Genomic DNA, 27,411 nt, shown 5'->3' with positions numbered 1-27,411 from the left:
CGATTTTCTGCGTTCAGGACGGATAACACGGAACACGCCTCGTTGACATGGGCTACGTAATATCCGGTTAAGCGTGTCGCGTTTTTTTGCGTCACTTCTGGGTTTATGTGATTGGTTCTGTCTCTGCTCTAAACTCCGCCCTAGAAATTGAACCTCAGCAGTCGAGCCCCAGAGCCACTCACAGTTTTAATAAGTAGTTTGCAAAAACGTGTTGGGAACGGCTGGTCAGGCAAAGGAGGAGTGACTTGGGTGCGTTGATTGAGGATGTGGAGCAGGTGCGAGGGCCGATGTCCCGGGAGTCCCCTGTCCTTAGACTCTCCTTCTCGGCCAGGAAAAACTACAAAAATAAGTGATAAATGAGTTCCGCGCGGAGGACAGGCGGACGCCCGGCTTGGGTGCGTTGGTTGAGCTGGAGGGAGAACTGAACGTAGGGAGTTGGGAGTTGGGTCTTCCAGGCTGAATTCACGCTGGCTTCACTTGTACCTGGCGACCTCCGAGTTCGGCGAAATGGAGTCAAATTGGGGGGAAAGTTTACAGACATTTTTACAGACACGAGAAACACAGATGACGTTCGTAATTATTACAATTTACCTGAGGTCTCATAGTACAAATAATCCCGTCCAAATAGGGCTGTATTTGTACTATGTATGTGCAGTAACGGCTAAAGAGGAAGGTTATGGTTCATTGTTGATGGCAAAAGGTCTTGAATGAGTTATATGTGTGTTTCAGGTCTAAGGAGGGTCTAAAGAAGTGCATGCAGATCCTGACCAGTCTGGGGGTGGAGCCTTCGGACGAGGACTGTCTGGCCGTGCAGCACGTATGCACCATCGTGTCCTTCAGGTCGGCAAATCTCATCTCGGCCTCTTTAGGCGCCATCCTCAGCCGCCTCAAAGACAACAAGGGCGTGGCCAGACTCCGGACCACAGTGGGCATCGACGGATCGCTCTACAAGATGCATCCTCAGTAAGTTCAAGACCGACTCACAAGTTCAAATAGAAAGCGGTCGAGCGCTTGTGGAGTTTGCGTGTGAACTCCTTTGTGTCCGCCAAGGATGTAAAAAGAGCTGCAGACACAAAGCCAAGGCACGTCGACGGGTTCAAGTTACAAAGTCTTTATTTAAACGTGGCTTATTTAATTAAAACAAATGCAACAACAAGTTTCAGTGGCTAGACTCAAAGCTGGAATGTTCTCTAGGTGATCCTGACCAAGACCCACTGGTCCTGACCAAGACCAAGACCCACCCACTGGTCCTGACCAAGACCCACCCACTGGTCCTGACCAAGACCAAGACCCACCCACTGGTCCTGACCGACCCGCACGCTAGTCCTGACCAAGACCCACGCGCTGGTCCTGACCAAGACCCACTGGTCCTGACCAAGACCCACTGGACCAAGACCCACTGGTCCTGACCAAGACCCACTGGTCCTGACCAAGACCAAGACCCACCCACTGGTCCTGACCAAGACCCACTGGTCCTGACCAAGACCAAGACCCACCCACTGGTCCTGACCGACCCGCACGCTAGTCCTGACCAAGACCCACGCGCTGGTCCTGACCAAGACCCACTGGTCCTGACCAAGACCCACTGGACCAAGACCCACTGGTCCTGACCAAGACCCACTGGTCCTGACCAAGACCCACTGGACCAAGACCCACTGGTCCTGCAGTAGCCCAGAGGCACAATGAAGTCTACAAATGTTCTTATTGTCTCATCTTCTAAATCATTGCACAATAAGAAACCAACAACCGCTGGAATGGTCCGATATGGACTTTTTTTTTTTTTTTTGAGCCTGTGAAATACCGATATTTTAAAATCCGTGGCAAAACCCACAAATCTATCTCAGGTTGAAGTGAACATCACAAATTAACTTTTCACCGCAGTTGTGATTTTGGGCGTTACAAAACTGAATAGAATTAAAATAATTTGTTACATGATTTTATAAACAAAAGGCCATATTTTCATCATTCTCATCCATTTATAATTTGACCAATATCCTGTTCAAAAAAAACTAATGTTTTTGCTCTGAGGACAAACTGGGACTGACACAGAATGAGCTGCATCCTCTTTTCTTTTTTATTTCTTTTTTACTTTTTTATTTTCCATCAGAACATAAAACATACACAAACTCAACAAAAATTATTACACCAGAAGAGGGGGAGGGGAAAAAATAATAATAATTGAAAAAAAAAGAATAAAAAAAAAGAGAACAAAAGCAAAACAAATGATACGGGAAATAAAAATAAAAAATAAAAAATAAAAAATAAAAAATAAAAAATAAAAAATAAAAAATAAAAAATAAAAAATAAAAAATAAAAAATAAAAAATACAAATACAAATACAAATGAAAATGAAAATGAAAATGAAAATGAAAATGAAAATGAAAATGAAAATGAAAATGAAAATGAAAATGAAAATGAAAATACAATTTTTTACTTTTTAAAGATTTTTTTGTCCCCTAGGCTTTAGGACTAAAATGGGGGTGAGACTGGGGAAAGACATTGCAGCAAACTGTTGAGTGCAGATTATAGATAGAACATAAGGGCACAGCATGACACCATCGCAGGCTCTAAACACATGTCACAGCCCTCACGTTCCCCTCTGCACAGATACGCCCGGCGCCTGCACAAAACCGTCCGGCGCCTGGTCCCGGACTCGGACGTGCGGTTCCTTCTGTCCGAGAGCGGCAGCGGCAAAGGGGCGGCGATGGTCACGGCCGTGGCCTATCGCCTCACGGACCAGGCCCGGCAGATCCAGCAGACGATGGCCGAGTTCAGGCTGAGCAAAGCGCAGCTGCTGGAGGTGAAGAAGCGCATGAAGATCGAGATCGAGAGAGGGCTGGGGAAAAACACGCAGAAAGAGGCCACGGTCAAGATGCTGCCCACGTTTGTCCGGAGCACGCCCGACGGCTCAGGTGAGGGTTACGGGGGTTACAGTCTGGAATTACTAACAACAAATGTGGCAGCCGGTCACTTCTTCTCTACAACATGTGGACAGCACTGGGAAAATGTCTCGAATAAGACAATGAGGTAAAAAAGGGATCAAATTAAGTCATTATAATATGATTTATCAATAGAAAAAGTATGTTTTGTTTGTATTTAAGTGTAGTAGCTCATTCTTCCTCATTTCAAGTTAGAAAATGCCTGTCTTTTTTTATTTATTTAAGTAAAACAAGATGTTTAATGCTTGTTCCATTGGCAATCTTAGTTTAAGGTAATGAAAATATACTCAAAAATACTACTTATTATATTACTACTATTTATTACTACTTATATACTTATTATAGCACTTATTTACTATTTATTATCTTGGTCATTTTTCCAGTGTGATGAATAAATGACGCTTGTAAAAGGGGGAAAAGTTGGGAGAGATATTGATTTCAATTCCTTTTTCAGGCTGAGGCCATGAGATTTTATAATAACTACACCTTAATTTGTCTTAAAAACCAAGAACAAAGAATTAATTTGTAATGAACATACAGTTTATTAAGTTTGAATCAGGCTTAGTAACGACTTAATTAAGGTTAGGGTTAGGAATGAGGTGTTATGTTCATTGAATAGTTACTAAGCCTCAATCGTTAATAAACTACCTTTGTGCATGCTTTAGAATAAGTACAGTTATTATAAAGTGTTAAAAGCATATTCAAAATAATTTGAGGTTCAATGAGGTTTTAATGCTGCAGTTTTCCCCGCCCACTCCTCCTCTTATTGGTCGAGCGACCTCATACCTCATAGTGACGCATAAACTCTCAGAATAAGCTTTATAAGACTTTATTTAGCACGTAGAGGTGATTTAAAGATAGTAAGTGTACATGGATTGACATAAGATCTAAATTGTGTGATCTAACGTTTGTCTCGTGTTGGATCTGTTTTTTGACTTGTAAAATAAAGCATTTGAATCACAAAAGTACACCAAATATTGCTGTAATACTTAAAATTATTAAATTATTTCTAAAACCATGAAAGCCAAATCCTCCCTTTTACATTTTCACCATAAACATGTACAAATCGGTTCCCTCAAAGTTGAGACAAAAGATAATATGAAACTTTCTTCAACTAAATCAATAAATTGTCATAAAATAAAAGGATGACTGGGTCAGTCGGGTTTCACAATCTCACTGCTATCTATATTTTATCTGCTGTTTATAGATTTACGAGAGCGAGAAGGTTTCAGAAGTGCCGAGTTCAGTCAAGGTCGTGTAGTCAAGTTTAATGTCCAGGGCGGTCACTATTGATGACTTTAGTTAAATTATGATTTATATTCAACATTGAGACTTTTTTAACACATTATCAACAAAATAAAGGCTGAAATACGGTGACTGATGGAAGAATATTTACAAATAATGTGTAATACTGAGGAAAATGCTTAATTGTTTATTCCGGTTTGACATTTTGATTTAATATATGTATAGATAACAGTTAAGAAAATACAATTATGATTATTTTTATAGTCATAACTAGTTGCTTCATTGTTGCTGCCCTAATAGTCTGTCCTCTTTAAAACTCAAATCGTGTAAATTATCGATAGAGCAGTGTGATTCGTACAGATAATTGAATGAAATAAGTTGCTGTGTGTCATAAAAAGTGTGTCTTTTTCAGAGAACGGTGATTTCCTGGCCCTGGATTTGGGAGGCACAAACTTCCGAGTGCTTTTGGTGAAGATCCGCAGCGGCAAACGGCGAACGGTCGAGATGCACAACAAAATCTACGCCATTCCCATCGAAGTCATGACGGGAACGGGTGAAGAGGTGCGATGTCATCTTTTATCTGTGCAGAGTCTATTGAAAAGGCTTGGCCACTGTTCATCAGAGGCAAAATGACGTGAACCATTATTTTCACCCAGTATTTGCAGAGTTTTGAGTGTTCGTCGTTGCCAGCGTTGCGACCTTTGCCGACATTGACAGTGACTCTCCTGAGAAACCCTGGCATCTGTTCTCTGACAATGTTTTTGACTGGCAGGAAGTTACTTAGTTCTGCTTTAAGAAATATGTTTAAATGTGCTGCTTTAAATGAGCATTATTACCGTATTTCCCGGACTATAAGTCGCACTGGACTATAAGTCGCACCAGCCAAAAATGCATAATAGAGAAGAAAAAACAGATATAAGCTGCACTGGAGTATGAAATGTGGTTGCAAGTGTGAAAATATCAAATAATATCACATATAAGTAGCTCCGGAGTACAAGTATTTAAGTATAAATATAAGTGTAAGTCGCACCCCGGCCAAAACTATGAAAAAAGGTGCAACTTATTGTCCGGAAAATACGGTATTTTATTATCATCATTATAACTGGTACTTTATATCTACACCTTACATGGAAAAAACATATATTCCTATAAAACAGTATGAATTACAATTGGCCCATGTGATCTTTGAAGATAAAGGTTATAGACTTTGGGAATGGCTGCAGTAATAGATTTGTAGATAAAATGTGTTTGTCCAAAAAAACCTATAATAACATATTTTTAAATGAAGAAATTGTAAAAGAAAATGCAAAATACAATAGTGAAGTCTTAAAACCAGGCTCTAACATCCCTCACATTTTTCATTTATTCATCATATTTCGTGATATTTGTAGGCCATGTTGCTCTTGCACTTTTGCCTCCACTTGAGTTCAGAATGTCTTTGTTCAGAAACGTTTTCAGGCGTTCACAGTTACACGTCTGTGATATATCGCTGTGTTCTCTGCAGTTATTTGACCACATCGTGCACTGCATCTCGGACTTCCTGGACTACATGGGGATGAAGAGCGCTCGTCTGCCTCTGGGCTTCACCTTCTCCTTCCCCTGTCACCAGACCAGCCTGGACGCTGTACGTTCACCGCCCCAAACACACCTCCCAGTCACATCTCTGCAATTATATGGCGACTGAAGGCTTTCGAGATAGAGAATATTTACGAATAAAGTGTATCATTGACTTTTTTGCCATTATGATTGAATAATATCGTTGTCTGTTGTCATACAAAGCTTATTTTGTTTCATGTGTTTTATTCACTTTAGTCTGGATGATTCCGATGAACAAAATGTGACTAAAGTTATTTTAATAGTCATTTATTCACGCAAAACATTCTTTAAAAACAACTTGCATGTTCAGTGTGTGGAAATGCTTTACCGCTAATCATTGCCAACAACTTAGGTGCTTTACGCCTTCAGTCGACCTGATACAAGTCATTTTTAGTGACGAAGTAGCTATGAAAAATGGCAATGTATTATGTATTCACTCTTAATACCAACCAGAATCTGTTGTCCTTCTGTGTTGTGTGCAGGGAACTCTAGTGACTTGGACCAAAGGCTTCAAAGCCACAGACTGTGAAGGTGAGAATGTGGTGGAGCTGCTCAGAGAAGCCATCAAGAGGAAAGAGGTAACGCCAATGACAACATTCTGAGTTTAACCCTCTCTGGAGGCACAATCGTTCCAGGCTAGTTTGACCAGGCGCCCCTATTTACCCGGGACAGTCCCAGTTTTGAGTCCTGTGTCCCCATGTCCCTGCAGATGTATCCAAAACCATAGAGTCATCCCAGTTTTATACAAGATATGTCCCGGTTGCCCCCGGTTTTTGACCTGTCAACACTAGAGAGAGGTTTATATTGTTGTTTCTTCAGCCAAAATAGAGGAAAAACGTGCTTGAGAATTCAAAAACTGGGTCGTGTAAGTGATGTGAATGAGCCATGAATTCACCAAGTGCATAATAGTGTAGTTAATTACCTGCTTTTTACAGTTGTTTTGTTACTCATGCATCCTCTGGACTCCATGACAAGTTTTAGAAATACATGACTGCACAAAACAGAGAATGAAGTACTCAAAAATGTATAAAACATCATCAATTTCTTTACAAATTGTTAGAACAACCAATATCCAAAATGAGTTAAAAAGCCAAAGCTGCAGTTCCTACTATAAGACGAGTCAGAACTAAAGGAACATCAAATCAAGGCTAAATCAAGTTTTAAACTCCTTAAATGGACCTTATCTGTTTTCTTTTCACATTATTTCTACTTTTATTAAGAGCCTCTTGGTGCTTTCTAATCTTCAAACTCTTGGCAGTGTTAAATTTAACCATTATTGGCTAATATTTTGAATCCAGTAAGAACAAATGATAAAGTGGTTCTCAAAAAAATGGCTTTCCAAGAAGAATCAGGACAAGGCTAATTCCAGTTGTCCTCGGTGACCAGGTCTTTTCCTACGTTTATCCGTGTTAGACAATCCAACATGTCTGCGTTTAAGATCAGACAGTTCAAATATCAATCGTCTCTGGAGTTATAAACGCTCTGTTATGCTAATGTCGCTAACACAGAGCTAACGTCAAACCAAAGCACTTTCACGCTCAAACTTAACAAACGCTATAAAAATGCCCAGAATGATCAATTTACTTACAACTGGATCCACATTTTGGCTGATTTTAGCACTTTTCCTGATTTTTATGACATGTTTTGAGTCTGTACAAACTGTCACGTTGGCTACACAAACCTACGACTTACGACCTCCGAGGACGACCGGGATGCAGCATAAATCGGGACTAAACCAGGTCTAAATTATAACTGACATATGGGGTGTATACCAGGTCTAAACTGGGACAAATATGGACTAAGAAAGCATAAAAGCATGGTAAACTCCAGCTTCTTTGCACCAGACTAATCATATCTATTCACCCGTTACTATCATGTCACGTCACAATATTGAATCCGGATTTTATCGTTGTAGATGGAGAACCCTGTAAGTACAAAATGGCTGTAAATCATTAACGCCAGGTAAACCAAGCCAGACAAAACGTGTGTGGCCAAAGAAAACCTGCATGCGATAACTTTCTCATCTAAAGTGAAATGCGCGTTTCTGTTTCGGCGACTGCACGGCGTTGGGTTTGGAGTTGAAAGTCCTGCCAAGTTTGTGATTAATCTCGTGTCCAAAAGTACGTGGGGACTTGAGGTTGATGGGCTGCACTCATGTGGTGTTTGTGTTCTCAGTCATTATCCATCACTTTAATGCCTTTGTCGTGTTTCATGTCGTGTTGAACCATCATCGTCTTAACCAAACCCTTGTCTTCAGGCGCTATGTGTGATACTGTTTAACGTTTTGGTGAATATTGCCTGTTTATACTGTTGGATTTAAACTTGTGGTGTTGGACAAATGGGTCATGGTTGTGTTCCCAGTTTGTGCCGGCGATCGAGTTTTGAGCGGAGGAAGTGACAGTGAGGAAAGGCTTGAATATGAACTGATGAACTAACAAATACAATGCATTTCAGAAGATGTTTGTCGAGTCTAAACTACAGATGTTTTATGTAAAGCTCAGGATAGTGTGAAGCAAGTCAAGTCAGTTAAAGCAATGGAGATTTAAGATGCTAAATCAGAGTATAATAATAATATAATATAAGATACATGTCCCTCCGAGTACCACCAGATCTAAACTAGGTCTAAAACAGGACGGTTTTAGGTCTAAACTAAAATCAGACTATTCCTAAGTTCTAAACAAGAGGACACAAATGTTATTTAAATGAACTTAATCTTCAGGAAATACTTGAAGTGCAGAGGACTCCACGTACCACCTGATGTCTGTTACCACTGGAGCCACAGTGTGGGAACCACTGGGCTGAATAAATAATGCTGTGTTCCAACCTCATAAACAGTATGACTTATGCTAAAAGCATTTATTTAGCCTTTAACCGGACGCTAAAGAAATGTAAACGTTAAATGAATGTCTCTAACAACAGAATATTGTAAAAATGTTTACTTTGTTTTTGTGGCGGTTAACCACTCAGATCCACTATTTTGTAGTGATTATCTTTGATGTAACACGTCACGGTTGATCTCATGTGTGTCATTTGGAGGTGGGAAAATTCTAGTTTCTATTTGTCTGGAACCGTACGTTTATGTGTTTATTCCAAAGTATTCTGAGCGCCGGCTTCCACTGCCCACGTTGCAGCTCCAGTGAAGAGGCCACAGGCGTCCATGACCAGAGGAGACCGTGCCGTGCCGTCAGCTGATTATTGATCTCATGTGATCTTTTGTGATCTCATGTGATCCCGTGTGATCTCATGTGATCTTGTGTGATCTCGTGTGATCTCATGTGATCTCGTGTGATCTCATGTGATCTCGTGTGATCTCGTGTGATCTCGTGTGATCTCATGTGATCTCGTGTGATCTCGTGTGATCTCGTGTGATCTTGTGTGATCTCATGTGATCTCGTGTGATCTCGTGTGATCTCATGTGATCTCGTGTGATCTCGTGTGATCTTGTGTGATCTCGTGTGATCTCATGTGATCTCGTGTGATCTCGTGTGATCTCGTGTGATCTCATGTGATCTCGTGTGATCTCGTGTGATCTCGTGTGATCTCATGTGATCTCATGTGATCTCGTGTGATCTCATGTGATCTTATGTGATCTCGTGTGATCTCATGTGATCTCGTGTGATCTCATGTGATCTTATGTGATCTCATGTGATCTCATGTGATCTCATGTGATCTTATGCTATGATCAAAGCTCCAGACTTCATGTGAACTATGCACCGCTCCAGCAGCGCCGTGTGCACTTAGTCCGGGTGCTTTTCTTCACTTTTTAACCTTGTCTCGGCTGATGTAGCTCTATGGACTTCTAACTACTGCAAAACAAACATGTCCAGATTTTTGTTGCTTTTGGGATTCACATTCAATACCACACTCAGACAGGTCCTCTTAGGTCTCCCTCTGGGCCTCCGCTGTCCTGACCTTTAACCTCAGCGTCGTTCTTCCCATTGACACCCAAAAACATCTGGAAACAAACACGTCTAACAGATGTTTGACAGAAACCTTTACCTAATCTTAAAGGCCATTGCCACAGACCGTAATTACATTGAGTAAATAAGTAATGGAGTTGTTTTTTCAGGAGTTTGACCTGGACGTAGTGGCCATAGTGAACGACACAGTGGGGACTATGATGACTTGTGCCTATGAAGAGCCCACGTGTGAAATTGGACTCATTGCAGGTCAGTTTTACAAAGACATCGAATGTATTTGTGGAGTTTATCTTTAGACAAATATAGTGTCAAAAATATAACAATATCACTGGTCGACTAATCTAAAAATGAACCACGACTGCTGAAATAATCGTTAGTTGCAGCCCTAATCATTAGCCTGTGGTGCTTGGTCTGAAACAGTTTGAAAATGACTGAGCTGTACAATTAATGATCAGCAGTATATCATTAATTATACTGAAATAGTCGTTTTCTGGCTCGAAGAATAAAGTGTGAGGCTGGGCACTTATAGTCTAGTCAATGTCTTTGTCAACCAAGATGTTTATTAGTGAACTCATGATATTGTTGTTATTAGAAGTTTATATGGGCACAGCAGAAAGGAGAAGGCATGGAGCGAATTAGCTGGAATTTTGAGAGGAAATCATGCTTTTTTACAAATAAATGAGCTGTTTAGTGGCTTGTGGATACGTTATAGTGTTAAGAACATTTGCCACTGTCACATCACGCTTCCTTTGAGTCGACTAACAATTTCTACAGCCCTAATAAATAGATATTTCTGCACAAATCTAGTCGTTACCAGAGTGAAAAGCTTATGAGCTGTTGTGGTGTCCAGGCACGGGCAGTAACGCGTGCTACATGGAGGAAATGAGGAACATCGAGACCGTGGAGGGAGACGAGGGCCGGATGTGTGTGAACATGGAGTGGGGCGCGTTCGGAGACAACGGCTGTTTGGACGACATCCGGACCGTCTACGATCAGGCTGTGGACGAGAACTCACTCAACGAGGGCAAGCAGAGGTGAGGAGGAGACAACGGGCCAAGTAAACATAGTCCTGAGAAGGTATAGCCCTGGTTTAGCTCCCGATTACGGCTAAAACATGATATAAACATGTGGGTAGATCCTGGGCTGTGACACGGCTTTAAGTATTTGAACACCTTGCCATTCTCCCACTTGGGAATTATGAAGGGGTCTGACATGTTCACCATGGCATTGCCACTGTGAGAGGCAGAACAACTGGAAATCATATTGTATGATTTTTAGATAATTTATTTGTATTTTATTGCTGCAAATAAGTATTTGAACACCTGAGAAAATCAGTGTTAATATTTGGTAGAGAAGCCTTTGTTTACAATGACAGAGGTCAAAGGTTCCCTGTAGGTCTGGACCAGGTTTGCACACTGCAGCAGGATGTTGGCCACGCCCTCACATAGATCAGGTTTCAGAGCTGTCGCTGAGCAACATGCAGTTTCAGCTCCTTCAAAGAGTTTATTTTGAATTTAGATCATTTTTCTCTTCATTAACACTTTATTCATTGTCTCTGACACGAGTGACTCGTTCTTGAAATGTTTGAAGAAAGGTGTTCTTTTGTTAAAAAGACATTTGTGAACAGTAGAATTGAGTTTTGGAGGAAGAAAAAAATATAGAAAGTTACTTGAAGTGATAACGCAAACATTTTAGTATCAAATTATAAATTACATATTTTGTGATATGTGTTAGCATTCAATATGTCTTTAATTTAAAACAATGACGGTAACTATTAATTGCATTGTTCACTTTTTGAACTATTTCTGACCAACTGTAAATTGTTTATATATTCAGACCAAGTCTATTTTTATTGTATTAATACATTTTATGCCGGCCTTATGTGATATATTTGTCATTGTTGTGTGTAGTTAGTGAATTCTGTTCACTGACAACAGCAATAAACCTCTCTTCTGATTCTGATTGTGAAAAGCATTTGTCCACATGTATCAGCCTCACGTTTGTGCTTATTCCAGTGGTAATTGACGTTTGTCTCATCATTTGTGTGATAACTAAAGTGTCTGGTCTGTGCTTCAGATATGAGAAGATGTGCAGCGGCATGTACCTGGGAGAGATCGTCCGGCAGATTCTCCTGGATTTGACCAAACGAGGATTCCTGTTCAGAGGTCAGATCTCCGAGGCACTGAAGACCAGAGGCATCTTTGAGACCAAGTTCCTGTCGCAGATCGAGAGGTCAGACTTTGGACTAAAACACTCTAAACAAACCGTCCAGACGCATCATATTTACATCAGCAAACTAACTGTATAAAGCATTAGAGCTGCAACTAAACAGTGCCAAACTATTATTTCTATTTAACAAACATTTTAACCAAATAAAGGTTGATTTAAAACCTATAGAATCAATAATAAAGACTCTCACGAAATAAAAGGTAAAATTACTGAACATGTGGCAAGAAAAATGAATGTATGTCTTTATGAAATGTTGATCTGACAGGCCATAGTTTGATTTTTTTCATTGAAAAGCTTTAAAATATATCAGAAAGATCTTGTTAAATTGTCAAATTCAATTTTACCTTTTTTGAATTTGCATCAATAAAATGTTGCATTTTGGAAGTGTTTTGTCGAGTGTCAATGAAATGGTCACTATATCATTATCACAAATCTTAAATCATTTATAAAAAAAATGTATAGTTGATGAATTCCGTTAAAAGTAAAGAGACTTAAACTTAGAAGTAAAAGTGTGCATAAAAATACATCATCAGTAAACTGTAGTTGTATGAATACATAGTGATGGCAAGTAACTAAATACAAACCAAATATACACATTTAGAATACCAGTACTCATTTAGAGGAAGTGTATTCTGGTACTTTCTCCTTTGGTGGTGTTCAGAATACAGTTAATTTCTCCAAAATCTAAAGAATATTGTGCTTCTTTCTCCAAAATCTAAAGAATATTAAAAGAATATTGTGCTTCTTTCTCCAAAATCTAAAGAATATTAAAAGAATATTATGCTTCTTTCTCCAAAATCTAAAGAATATTATGCTACTTTCTCCAAAATCTAAAGAATATTATTCTACTTTACAATGCTTCAAACTGTCCAACATTAGGGTAAAAAAGAGAAAACACAGCTCTTACGATTTGTCCTTCAATAATTTGCTAACATCAACTTGTTTTCATCTTATGTCACTTTTTATCTTCCTACTCAGAGTGAAGTATTCAGAAATGTATACTTTCATGGGACCTATTTCATTCTAGTCAGTATCTTCCCAACACCGTGAATCACTCCATACATTATAAGTCTATTATCCTCTTGGTGGTTACATAAAAGCATGCGTGCCATTTAATCCAGCCCCGCTCTAACCTGGCGTCTGTCCTCAGTGACCGGCTGGCTCTGCTCCAGGTCCGAGCGATCCTGCAGCAGCTCGGGCTCGACAGCACGTGCGACGACAGTATCATCGTGAAGGAGGTGTGCGGCACCGTGTCCCGCCGCGCCGCGCAGATCTGCGGCGCCGGGATGGCCGCCGTGGTCGACAAGATCCGAGAGAACCGGAGCCTGGAGCACCTGGACGTGACAGTGGGAGTGGACGGGACGCTGTACAAACTGCACCCACAGTAAGACAACGGTTCATGTTGTTCAAATGCACCGCGCGGAGGGTCAAAATGAGACCGCTGTGTGCTGTCGTTGGCGAAACTGGCCTCTGAAAGTTGTGAAAAGCGCGTATAAACTACTGAGATGCCGCTAAACTAACGCCACAAACAGCTTAAAATGAACAAGCTGCTTTTCACGTTTTTAAACATGAAGTACAGCAACTTTAATCTATAAACAATAATATTAGAGCTGCAAAGATGAATTGACTAATCTAAAAATAATCCTAGTTGTATTTTGACTCTGCACAAAACACAAGAAAAGACCTTTTATAAATGTATTCATTCATCAATAATTATTTGGGAGTGAACGGGACGCTGTACAAACTGCACCCACAGTAAGACAACGGTTCATGTTGTTCAAATGCACCGTGCGGAGGGTCAAAATGAGACCGCTGTGTGCTGTCGGCATCAAATTGTTAAGTGTTTTATCATCCAAGAACCATGTTAGTTGTTAACTTTACCACAGTGACAAAACTGGCCTCTGAAAGTTGTGAAAAGTACTTATAATATATAAACTACTGAGAGGAATAATACTGCAAGCGACTTTAATCCAACGTTAATATTAGAGCTGCAAAGATGAATCAACTAATCTTGACTAATTGACTATAAAAATAATCATAGTTGTATTTTGACAATTGTACTCTCTGGACTAAACACTCTAAAACACAAGAAAAGACCTTTTATAACAATCCATTAATGTATTCAATCATCAATAATTATTTGTTCGTAAATATTCTCTATCTAGAAGCAAGTCGCAATATTTTAACCTTTATTTGTCTCAGAGTGTCAGTGTACAATAGGAATAATATCAGTTGATGATAACAAATACGATGCATAAACACAGGTGGGTAAAGCAGCCAAAATGTGTTCTCAAATAAGAAAAACTTTTAAATATTATTACTCAAGTAGAAGTAAAAACTAGTGACCCAAATATTTAAAAAAGTATTTGTAGAAAGTACAACTCAAGTAACAGTTGATGACGTAAAATGTATTTCAAAACTGATTCATGACTTGAGTTGATTGGACAAACAAAACATTAAATAATGCAAAGATTAATAGCATAGACATAAATAATTACAAAGAAAACTCTAATTTGAAGGTGTAAGAATAATTTCAGTTCGTCAACGTAACACTTTTGTTAATATAGACTTAATATAGACCGTCACTTTCACTTAAGAGAATTATTACTTCAAACTAAATATTACTCAAGTAGAAATAAAAATAAGATAAGATATTCCTTTATTGTCCACACATGGGGAAATGTCATTGTTACAACGCAGTAGATGCAGAGGGAAAGACAGATAACTTATATTATAACACTCTTTATAGCATAACTCCTCTCATATCTTAATAGGGAATGGAGGGAAACATAATAACAATAATAAATAAAATAAAAAGATAAAGATAAAAATAAAACAAAACAATAATAATAATAAAATAAAGTAAAGTAAAAATAGCTAGCATAAGACTAAATAATACTAATGGTAAGTAAACAAAACACTCTTATTTACATCAGTTATATGCACATGAATATGGTCTTAATTGCTTGTGAGTATGACAGTAATTGCACATGAATATGACGGTATTGCACATGGTTAATTCAGTATTGCACATGATTAAGTCAGTCAAGTATGTCGAGTAAATATGATGGGAGCACTACCCAGCCCTCATTCACCTTCTTTTCCTCCCTCCTCTTTCTCCAACAGTTTCTCGCGGATCTTCCTACAAACGGTGAAGGAACTGGCCCCCAAATGTGACGTGACGTTCCTGCTGTCGGAGGACGGCAGCGGGAAGGGCGCGGCTCTGATCACCGCCGTGGGCTGTCGTCAGAGAGAGCTGGAGGCGCAGCAGCATTGACAACTTTAGCACACACTACTACAACTATTACTACTACTATCACTACTACTACTACTACTACTGCTGTCCCAATGTCTCCCAGTAGGACCCTCACCCTCAACCGCCATCACCCTGTCCCGCTAAGGCTGCACGATATAACAAAACACACGGCGTCGGCAATAACGATGTCAGAAATGTGCGATTGGCCATTTTTGACACACCTTTTTTGAGATCAATTGAGTCAAACTAAGGGCGTTTCTCGTAGGAATTACAAGGCAAAAAATGCAATTAATTTAGATTAACTGGGACTAAACAAGCTGCTAAACTAGATCCTAATCAGAACCACAATTGTAAACTAAAATGAGTAACTTGCCACTAAATCTGCAGTTGAAATGACTGTCGGATCGTCACATTGACACGATATATATTAATTATTGTTGTTGTTGTTGTTGTTGTTGTATTGCGCTGCCGTGTTTCCGCCTTCACCTGCTGCTGCTGCTGTGTTTCTTCCATGCGCCACATGATCCATCGCGGCCGTGACTCCGCGCCCCGCCCAGAGAGACATGCTGCTTTATGCGATAGTATTCGGTTGACAGTGACGAGCTCAAGTTTACGCCCTCTTGTGGATTCGTTATGGATTTCGCAAATTTGTCACACTAAAAAAAGTTCAAATGGAGTTGCGTCGATAACGGAAAACGGAGGGAAAAGCTCTGCAATTCTAGTAAAAGTTATACGCAAAGGAATAAGAGTGTGTTTTCAATTTTAACCTTTCAGTTTTTGTTGAATCATCCGTGGTGGTTTTAGCGTGCGTTAAAGCTTTCAGGAGCAGAGGGCCAGATTAGAGACAGGTTTTTGGACAGGAGGAGAACCATGCTGGGGGATTTGTCTATCGTTGTGCATATTTTAGGTCAATGAGGGTAACTAGACACAGGCAGAACATGCAAATTCCTTACACGAGGCCAGGGAATTGGAACATTCTTTTTGCTCAGCCAAAGGTTATAGTTACAGCTCTGCAATCGTGGGGGTCGTGGGGGTTAAAACTCTCCATTAATTCAACGGGAAACACAACTATTCCCGTATTTAAACATGTTCCCTGGCCAAGTGTATTTTAGCATTCAAGTCGAGTCTCGATTGAGTCTTAGCGACATTGCCCCGGAAAAGTAAACGGATTGTTCTGTAGCTGTTAACGTACAGCCGGCAGAACTAGCATCGCAATAGCATTTAACCTGGAGCTAGCATTAGCATCCTTTGATATTTATACAATTTTGTGCCGTTGGACCATTTCTTTGTGTCCGTAATTGACGCAACATTTCTTTGTGTCTATATTTTGTACAGTATAACTCCTAACGTCCTAACGCTCTTCTACATTGAGCTCTTCTACATTGAAATGAATGGATTGCTTCCCAAACACAGGTCCTTTTGTGGGCGTTCCCTCAGACGCCGACCGGATTTATTTCATGAAAGCAACAGTTTGACAAGTACGTTGTCGAATAAAGACATAACTATGCTCTAACCATGTATCTCGACCAAAGTACACTTACACTATGCGAGTATAACTATGCATACAGAAGTACTTTTGTACAACATCTAACTGTAAAAAGGGAGATAAAACTGACAATTCACTCCCAAAACCCCGGCTAACTTCCTCCGTTCGCTCACCTCTCTCCTGTGGTCCAATCAAAACCTTTATAATCCCAATTTGTTTTAAATTCTACAAAAAATGTTCGTCGACAAACACCCAAGTGACGATTAAAGGACTAAAGGCCTACGACGACGCAAATGTGCACACAAAAAACCCAAACATAAGAAATCCACAAAGGGAAATACTTCTACACCACTGTAATCAACGTCACTATTTATTTATTGCACCTTTATTATCTTGTTTGTACATTTCCTTCACCGGGCTTGTTGATAATCACATGGCCGTAGGTGTGCAATATATGTGTGTACTGCTAATTTTATTTTTATATGGAGCCAGATAAATATACTATAAATGTATTTATACAGTACAGCTGAGGCCACTTCTGTAGAGCTGTGGTTTGCAAATAGATGGGGAAAGAAAACCAATGATTTCTATTTATCATGTGTGAACGACATCTAAACACATGTATAGAGACAGCCTATATCTCACCAATTTAAACGCTATTTATTGACTTTTAGAACAGGTCACTTTTATATATGCGGGAAGTTTAAGCCAAGCAGCATTTTAATGTATTCTAGTTCGAAAAAGAAGGGTCTTGAAAAGTCGAGTCACGGCTGATGAAATCCATTGTTCGTACACGACATCCTCACGCGATTCGCTAAAGCCGCCGACGTCTCTTTGTGCGACTGTCACTGTAACTTTCACGACTGAATGCGACGACAGAGGAAGGTCGAGGAGAGGAAATATCACTGAAGTAGAAGTAGAAGTAGTCAGAATGTGCATAGTCTGAAAATCAATCTAGATAGAGGTAGTCTGTCCTGATTCTGGTTGAATTAGTTAGAGTTTTAAATATTTGGATTGTGGAAAGCACTATTACCAAATATACCTAATCCTTAATCAAATACTAAAAAAGTACAACAAAAAAAAGGAATTTGTACATTTAGAATCACTGTTTTCAAAGTGTACGTCATTTGAAAAAAAAAAAAATGCGATTAACCATAATATCACAATAATTGATAATCAATTTCAACTATTATTAGTATTAGACGTTATTATAAATGGAAAAAAAAGACAACATTAAGGATAAATAGTGTTTTTTGGTAGGATCTGGTGATGTAGACGATTATACAAAATGTACCGCAAACAAAACTATTATTATAATGGCTGAAAAAAGGATTTAGGGCGATAAACCGTATTGTTTATGGTCCCATCCCAACATGTGGGTCGAAAAGCCAAAAACAAATACAGCAAAAATCACAAAACCATCATTTCTAGTCATTCAATTTAAATACTAAAAAGTTATGTAGTTACTCAAATGACACAACGTAAATCCTAACTAGTAAAAAAAAACAAAAACACATCATCAAACTGTTTAAAGAATTGTACTCACGTAGAAATAATGTGTTCTCTCATAAAGTACACATTATTATTTTTTTACTCTTTGCCGCCTCCCTCTGTTCGCGCCGCACTTCATAACGCTTCACCCATTTACGGAGAAGTAGAACAAAAAGGCCCCATAGCGAAGGTTATCTAGCGTATTATTATTATTATCATTATCATTATTATGAACCTGTTGCTATTTGTGAATTTTGGATGTTGTGATGACGTCTGCCGCTTCTTCATCTTCTTCTTATTCTTCTTCCTCATTGTAAACGTGTGTAAAATAATAAATGTCCATGGAGCCCCGGTGTCGAGTGGAAATCCGAGCGCTTTGGTTGTGTGTTTTTTTTTGGCCCAGTGCGTTTTATCCTGTGACGAAACCTGTCGCTTTTAACTGTCCAGAGCTCTGTGGAGGATGCATGCCTTACATTAAGACGAAGGGAGGGATGGCTCGTCAAATTCACCACCTTTTTTCTTTTTCAATCATTAGTCTAGATTTGTGACGGACAAAGTGTGTACTCATTAAATTATTTTTTTCGTGGAGTAGAATGTGTGTCTTTTTCTTAAGAGAAGGAGTAAGTCAATTGGGATCTTGATGTTTTATTATTTTATTTAATCCACTTGAATCCATAGATTTCATTTCAAGGCCGTTTTCTCCAAATGCATTTTTCTCCCAGAGACATAAAGATCGGCCCTTAAGTGGCTCCTACATAAACTAAATAAATGTCACAAACATGTGCAGTTTTGTTTGTTTATTTGTCTGAAAATAATTAATTGTATCAAAATCATTTGATTAAAGTGAATGATAAATTTGACAAGGAGGGAATTTTTTTTAAATATAGCATTTTAAAATATAGAATAGTCATTCTTTGCTAATGTTTTATTATGATTGGTCAGGATGGTGCAAGTCAATGACACGAGCAGTGAAACTGACGTCATATCAATAGTCGACCAATCAGCGTTTAACAGTCAAACTATTATTTCTGTTGTAAATTGAGACGTTTTAATACATTTTTAACCAGATAAATGTACATACGATAATTGAAGGCTTCTAGATAGAGAATTATTACAATAAAGTATATTATTGACATTTTGATTTAATAATGACATTGTCTTTGTTATAAAAAGTATTTTTGTACATGAATATGTTTAGTCCAGAGAACATTATTTATTATGTTTTAAGTCGACTTGTCAATATTAGTCAATGAATCGTTGCAGCTCTAGAAACTGTGATCTGTTATTCTATTATAAAAGTATGATCCTGTGACATCTCTTAGCTCTGCACAGAATAAATACACAATAAGTTGCATTTCCTATCAACGCACTAAAGAGGGATTTTACATTCAAATAAAGTCTGCACGTCGTGTAATAAAGGAATAAAGGATATGCTCAGGTAGGACAGGTAAACACTGCAGACATGATCAGAGTGTGTCCTCCTGGAGCACAGAGACAACTAAAGAGATGATTCATTGTCAAACAGAAACATTGGCTAATCAAAATATTTGTTTATAATCGTATAACGAGTCAATATTTGTGTGAGTTATTATTGCAAATTAAATGTGGAGATTTGGATTCTGAAGTGTCCAGGAATCTTATAATAAATGTTCATTTTTCAATGTTTCTAAAAAGAGTTTTTGGCCTTTTGTTGACTTGAGGCCTGCAAACCCTTTTTTATCCAACTCATCTGTCTGAAGAAATATTTTTTTTATTTTTTTTCTAAATCAAATGCATTTTGTTTAAAATAATTTCCTTAGTTTAGTTTATAATTATAATATTTGTCAGGGACCGTGTACAAACAGATTACTCTTAAATAAAATCAGATTTAGCCGAGCGAAGCATTACAAATAGTGAACATACCAGTATCATAGTGAAGTAAAGTAAATATTGAAATATTTACAAGTGCTCTACAATTGAACAATGTGAACAACTGTATGAGGCTGGGCTGAAGCTGCAGCTGATTATAAAAGTATAACCTGCAGCTCTGGACGGTGCAGACGGTGGTTTCAAAGAGAACACAGTGTGAGCAAAAGCAGAACGTCCTTTGGGAATTACACTGTTTCTTATGCTGTGGATCGAGGAGTGCAAACTGAATTAAGTTGAACAAATATTCAGCGGATGTGGAGCAGTCTTAACACTTTGAGACGCCGGGTGTAGATTACAAAATAGTATTTCATATTTGCTTAGTATATTACAGTGTTTTTAATGCCGGTTACTTTACTACAGTAGTGTGCTGAGCATCTGAAATGAAAACTTTTTGGGCAATAATAATATTGTCTTACACAGGGCCATGTCTTAGATACAGTCCGTTTACTATTTATTCTTACTATGAATTGAGGGGATTAGTTTGATCAATTATTGCCTTTATTAATACAGAAATTTAAATGGAAGGGCCAAAGCTGTGAATATGTGTTACGGTTTAGGTATAGCATTGTAAATTACATAATTGTACTAAATTGTGTCATTTTAAAAACATCAAGAATATTTAAGTTTGAAAATGTTGAAAGTCTTCTATGTTGTAGTCATTTCTAATGCAAGGTTGGTCAAAAGTGTTATTTTTAATGAATGTCTTTCTTTTAATACAAGAATTCCAACCTGAACACGGCCTTCAGAAATAATTGCAGCTTTTACCTTTGACATTGGCGTTCTTCAGCAGGTGAACAGGTTCAGGTCTTAAGCATCGCACCAGGGCCATGTTCTGTTATTATTGAATCCTTCTACACAAATGTATCTCATTTAAAATCTATTCAATGGTGTAAATTGTGTGAATGTTGAAGTGTTTCTCTTTAAACAAAAAAGAAGCTGCATTTTCACCTATTAGCAAATGAATTATATGATATGGTTTAGATTCGAGACTCATTTACATGCCTCATTTAAAATAGATTAAAGGCCAAACTCATCCAAAATATTCCTGAAAAACAAACAAAACCTATTTAAGATAAGATATTCCTTTGTTGTCCACACATGGGGAAATTTCGGTGTTGCAACACAGTAGATATAGAGGAAAAAGACAGATAACTTAAAGGAAGTTTAAAAAAAAACACTCTTAATAGAAGAACTCTTATAAACAATACAATTCTCTTATTAACAAAACTCCTCTCATATCTTAATAGGGAATGGAGGAAAAATAATGATAACAATAATAAAATAAAAAGATAAAAATTAAATAATATAATAAAGTAAATAATAATAAAATAAAGTAAAGTAAAAATGGCTAGCAGAAGACTAAATAATACTAATACTAATGGTAAGTAAACACTCTTATTTACATCAGTTATATGCACATGAATATGGAGCACGTTGAGTCACAAAAACAGAATCATGTCTTGTTATAAGTTAAAACTTTTGCTTAATGCGATGCTTATAGATGTCGCTATATAATTGCCACGTTGAATAATAAATGTTATGCAGAAGCAACTTGAAACATGGCACAATTACACCCCAACTCCAGCCGTACTGTATAAGACGTGTGTTACAAGAGAGGTCAAAGGAACAACTAATCGTGTTCACTCTTTGATGAAATAGGAACAAATTATGCTTTGCTGTTATTGCATTTTCTAACATTTAGATCCATTATCTAAATTAGCCACTGGTCCTTGCTCGTGTGTCATGTAGAGGTGTTCGATGTTAGGTTTGATATTGCATTTGAGACGGAGAGTCAGCGAAACAAATGTGTTTGCAGGTTACTTGTTATTTAGGTCTAATTGTCTTTTTACTCTAATATATTTTGATCATCGCCATCGTTATCTGGACTGAACTGTCACTGAAACACATGCAAACACCAGATTATTACCTTTTATAACAAAGACGTTGTTTTTAACGCATTAAAATGTCAAAATAGAACAAACAATTTCTGATTTTGATCAATATATCACAGTTTATTGTTTGGTGACTATATTTTGACCTTCATTTGGTTGATTATGCATTAAAAAGTCTCAATTAGGGATGTCACGATGTCAAACATTAGCGTTACGACAAAATTCATCACGATTTAACGATTATTCACCATTATTACAGAGCCGGTGTGAAATCTCGTCTGACACGTGACTATTTCTCAAATTTGCGACCAGCTTTATGAAACTGAACTGTCTGAATGTAAAAAATAATTTTATAAATAAAAATTATGTATTGAATTATAACCAATTAACTTTGCATCTAAAATAGTCACAATTATTATTCTTTAGTTCTTACACTTATATTCCTTCCTTTATTTATTAATTATATTCCTTCTTACACTTATATTCTTTCCTTCCTGCTGCGGTCAGACTGCATAACAAATACTGCTAGCCCTGAACACGTGCAATACTGACATAACTATGTGCAATACTGACTTTACCATGTGCAATACTGACATAACCATGTGCAATACTGACAAAACCATGTGCAATACTGACTTTACCATGTGCAATACTGACATAACCATGTGCAATACTGACAAAACCATGTGCAATACTGACTTTACCATGTGCAATACTGACATAACCATGTGCAATACTGACAAAACCATGTGCAATACTGACTTAACCATGTGCAATACTGACATACTGACTTTACCATGTGCAATACTGACATAACCATGTACAATACTGACTTAACCATGTACAATACTGACTTTACCATGTGCAATACTGACATAACCATGTGCAATACTGACATACTGACTTAACCATGTGCACTACTGACTTAACCATGTGCAATAGACATACTGACATAACCATGTGCAATACTGACATAATAACCTTGTGCAAAACCGTCATATTAATGTGCAATTACTGTCATACTCAGATGCAATAATGTCACATTCATGTGCATATAACTGATGTAAAGTGTTTATTTTACTATTATTATTAGTTTTATTTTGTCTCACGCTAGCTGTTTTTATTCCATCTTTATTTTTCCCCTCCATTCCTTATAAAGAAATGAGAGGTTTTGTCTATAAGAGTTTTTGTTTATAAGAGTTTTGTTCATAAGAGTTCTTCTATTAAGAGTGTTTTTTAAACTTCCTATAAGTTATTTGTCCTTTTCCTCTGTATCTACCTGCGTTGCAACAATGAAATTTCCCCATGTGTGGACAATAAAGGAATATCTTATCTTATCTTAAAAAGTCTCAATTAGGGATGTCATGTCAAACATTAGTGTTAAAACAAAATTCATCACGATTATTCACCATTATTAGTGTGAAATCTCATCTGACACGTGACCATTTCTCAAATTTGCGACCAGCTTTATGAAATTGAACTGTCTGAATGTAAAAAAATGAAGCAAATGTGACCAAAAAAGCCAGATTAAAAAAAAATGATAATTTTTTTGAAACCATTTATTGAATTATAACCAATCAACTTTGCATCTAAAATCATCACAATTACTATTCTTTAGTTCTTACACTTTTATTGTGACCTAATAATCTTGACCCTAGTCTCACTGCACAATAGAAATCCTTTTAGACTCATCATTGTCTGCAGAAATAATGATAATACAAAGATAATAACGATGAACTGCAGCCCTCATTTGACTGTAATGCCAACGAGAGCTCGACAGTGCACTTTCTTTGTTGAGGCGCGTGGAAAGTGTGGGTGTCGCTGCTGCTGCTGCTGCTGCTGGTGTCGCTGCTGCTGCTGGTGTCGCTGCTGCTGCTGCTGCTGGTGTCGCTGCTGCTGCTGCTGCTGGTGTCGCTGCTGCTGGTGTCGCTGCTGCTGCTGCTGCTGGTGTCGCTGCTGCTGCTGCTGCTGGTGTCGCTGCTGCTGGTGTCGCTGCTGCTGCTGCTGCTGGTGTCGCTGCTGCTGCTGCTGCTGCTGCTGGTGTCGCTGCTGCTGCTGCTGCTGCTGCTGGTGTCGCTGCTGCTGCTGCTGCTGGTGTCGCTGCTGCTGCTGCTGCTGCTGCTGCTGCTGCTGGTGTCGCTGCTGCTGCTGCTGCTGCTGCTGCTGCTGGTGTCGCTGCTGCTGCTGCTGCTGGTGTCGCTGCTGCTGCTGCTGCTGCTGGTGTCGCTGCTGCTGGTGTCGCTGCTGCTGCTGCTGCTGGTGTCGCTGCTGCTGCTGCTGCTGCTGCTGGTGTCGCTGCTGCTGCTGCTGCTGCTGCTGGTGTCGCTGCTGCTGCTGCTGCTGGTGTCGCTGCTGCTGCTGCTGCTGCTGCTGCTGCTGCTGCTGCTGCTGCTGCTGGTGTCGCTGCTGCTGCTGCTGCTGGTGTCGCTGCTGCTGCTGCTGCTGCTGGTGTCGCTGCTGCTGCTGCTGGTGTCGCTGCTGCTGCTGGTGTCGCTGCTCTTGCAGAGACTGTTCGCGTGCAGCCCTGAGCCGGCACGCTGCTGCTGCAGACAGGTATTTGTCCTAGTTTACTTTAGGGTGTGATCCGGAGCCGCATTTTGGGGACGCGCACGGAACCCGCCCGACCGCATTCACGCACCGGGCCGCGGGACAGAAGCGGGCGCGACGGCGATTCCACGGCGGCGGCGGCGGCGGCGGCGCCTCACGATACGCGCGTGGGTCGGGCTGTCTGTCTGCCGTCTCTAGTCTGGCGTTCGTCTGCAGCGCGAGTCGGATCACGGGGGGAGAAAAACAGGCGTCGCGCGCGGCATCACTCCTGCCTCCGTGAACACACGCGCGGCACTGCGGGGCTTTGACACCGCGGCGGGTGAGTACCGCACGGACACACGCGGGGCGACGGAGATGTGGCGAGACGTGCCGCGGAACATAAAGAGCTGGCGGCATGCTAACTTCGAGACGAGTGGTGGCAGACGGCGGGGGCTAGGCTGCGCTGTAGCCGCCTGTGTGGGTGTCGGGAAGGCTAGAGGGATGGATCGCCATGGCAACCGGCGGGGAACAGCGTCCAGTTTCAGGAGCCATGTTGTGAGGGGAAAGTGTTAGTGGAGAGCGCTGGCAAACGGGGAGCAGGGCTTTTAAACACTGTTACCTTTTAATACTTTGATAATTGGAGTGTTTCATATTTTTAATTGGATTATTTCATATTATGTTCTACTAAACTAATGTGAAGAAATTGTACATAATAACAATATAAATATTTGAGGTTATACTGTACTGTAAAATCCTAAATAAAGTAAATATGTAATATTTATACCTTTCACTTGATATTTGTATATGAGCATTCAAATATATTGAGGGTATTAGTTTTATCATTTGAAATGTAAATTTATTAAGTTTTTACAGGAGGTTCAGCTGAAAAAAATAAAAATAAATAGATGTATACAGACTCGATACTGCCAATTACTTTTTGTTTCTTATTTCGACTCTTCGGCTGATTGGCTGCAAGTCTTGAACAAGAGAATGGACCAAATTCATTCTAATTCTGAAAAGATTATTTCATAGTAATCTTGTATAAAATAGTGCAGCGCAGTGGTTTTATTTTTGCCAAGATAATTTTTGTATAATTCATGGAAAAATGTCTTCACATTGTTACAACAGAAATGTATATTTCCATTATTATAAACTTATAACATATTATATATATTTTTTATCTATTTTTAATCTTCCTCCACTCACAAGATGGCCGCCCCATTTTCCACGGCAACAGAAACACGATCTCTCTAGCCTTTCTTACACATATTTGGTAGCCGCGTTAGCAAAGCTCCATGGAATGGGCTCAACTCGAATAAATAACCGGCTCCGCGACGTGCCAGCTCGGTCCACGTGTCCACCGTGACCCGGTAACGACCTGCTCGGTAAATGTGTGTCGTTTGCATGAATAAACCCAGATGCTTTTTGCAGATGTCCGTGCGAGAGCCGCGGCGCTAATGTCAACAGCTAACGCTAGCCGCCGTTAGCATCAGCGCGTCGCCACTTTCTCCTCGTCCTTTTCGCATTTAACCCGGAGAGAACGGCGCGTTACCGACGACACGGCGCCGCGGGTTTATCCGTGTTTATTGTTTTACCTTCGCCTGCGGTTGTCAGGTTCTTAACGGAGGAGCGGGGTGTCATGTGCGGTGCATTAGGGGCCACCCACAGAGCACCCACAAGAGTGACCCGCGGCGGCACGTGCTGTCACACAGGTGAGTCAGGTGACGCACAGATACGTGTCCGCGCGCCGCGTGCGGGGGACTCGATATGCGTTTGTGTCTTATGTCTTTATAAATGTCCCATAAATACAGATAAATGTCGTTATTCACGCGGGGTGTTTCTTTCAGGCCCAAATGCGCGTTTTTATTGTCATTTTGCCAACAAACGGGGCTCGCTCGCGGCCACAGGAGCACATTATTTACACACGTGCACGTCGAGTGACCGCCTGGCTTCAAGTCGACCGTACCGAATAATCGTCGGCGTTTTTTGATAATCGTAATCGTTATCTGGACTATGCATGCAATAAAACACGCATAAAAAAGACGTTTCTATAACAAAGACAGCTGCATTATTACATCAAAATGTGAGAAAATGAGAAAACAATTTGTGATCGTCATCAATAATAATAAAAATGAACTTTATTCGTAAATATTCTCTACCTAGAAGCCTTCAGTGTCCATATTTTAACATGTAGTTATTATTTTAAAAGTCTCAGTATATGCTATAATACAGATGAGCCAACTACGTGAAAAATGTGTCGAGTAGTTGTAGGTTCTTAAATGATGTGATCTATTGCTTTTTCAAACTCTTAGTGTTTTAAGGGCTAAACATTGAAAATATTTGTCTTCAAGCCTAATTCAATCATATCCGTCCCACTGCATTGCACACCTATTATCACTCTTTAAGGTGGTTACCCTACATTAAAATCACACTGATAATTGCCATGGCACCAAGTTAAGAGCAGCGCTGCTGGAGTCTCGGAGACTAATCAAGTGCTAATTTAGTAATCATGTCATTATCGTGCCGTCAAGTGCAATCAAAGTGTAACATAGTCTATCACGCTGCTTACACCTTTTTAAAAGAACAGACTAAATGGAACACGGTCCACTTAATACAGCAGTATAACAATTTAACAACAGAGCAGACACATGAACACCAAACATCTGATCATTATTGGATTCCTGGAATTATCACTTTATTGAATTGCCATGCACCTATGCAGGGTTAAATTATGCAAAAATAAAAGAAAATGTTAAAGATTGAAAAATACATGAGATACTAAAAGAAAAATCCATGGATTAACTGACACATGACGTCTCTTATGCTGTAAACACAGACTGTCTTTTCTGGTAATGTGCTGAGCATTTCAAACTTCAAATCGATGCACTAATCCGTTTGTAACATTGTGTCTCCCCCAGGCAAC

The 27,411-nt window shown here is 39.4% G+C and overlaps 1 protein-coding gene across 2 annotated transcripts in view; it reads left to right on the top strand.

The window, feature by feature from the left end:
* Window positions 1-18,533, top strand: part of LOC140378257 (hexokinase-1-like) — a 66,129-nt gene extending 47,596 nt beyond the window's left edge. Inside the window, exons 9-18 of one of the 2 annotated variants that reach the window (XM_072464018.1) lie at window positions 730-963; window positions 2,608-2,912; window positions 4,597-4,745; window positions 5,689-5,808; window positions 6,263-6,358; window positions 9,838-9,949; window positions 10,551-10,734; window positions 11,777-11,932; window positions 13,080-13,313; window positions 15,056-18,533. In XM_072464018.1, the coding sequence (XP_072320119.1) occupies window positions 730-963; window positions 2,608-2,912; window positions 4,597-4,745; window positions 5,689-5,808; window positions 6,263-6,358; window positions 9,838-9,949; window positions 10,551-10,734; window positions 11,777-11,932; window positions 13,080-13,313; window positions 15,056-15,206 (1,741 nt within the window). In that variant the 3' untranslated portion in view covers window positions 15,207-18,533. The remainder of the gene's footprint in view (window positions 1-729; window positions 964-2,607; window positions 2,913-4,596; window positions 4,746-5,688; window positions 5,809-6,262; window positions 6,359-9,837; window positions 9,950-10,550; window positions 10,735-11,776; window positions 11,933-13,079; window positions 13,314-15,055) is intronic. The other variant, XM_072464019.1, reaches the window with a different exon arrangement.
* The last annotated feature ends 8,878 nt before the right edge of the window (window positions 18,534-27,411 follow it).

The sequence above is a fragment of the Eucyclogobius newberryi genome, unplaced genomic scaffold (genome assembly GCF_026437365.1).
Source record: "Eucyclogobius newberryi isolate DKJ021-1_F unplaced genomic scaffold, fEucNew1.0.hap1 SCAF_4, whole genome shotgun sequence".
Lineage (NCBI taxonomy): Eukaryota > Metazoa > Chordata > Actinopteri > Gobiiformes > Gobiidae > Eucyclogobius > Eucyclogobius newberryi.
This window is presented reverse-complemented; position numbering and strand designations above follow the sequence as displayed.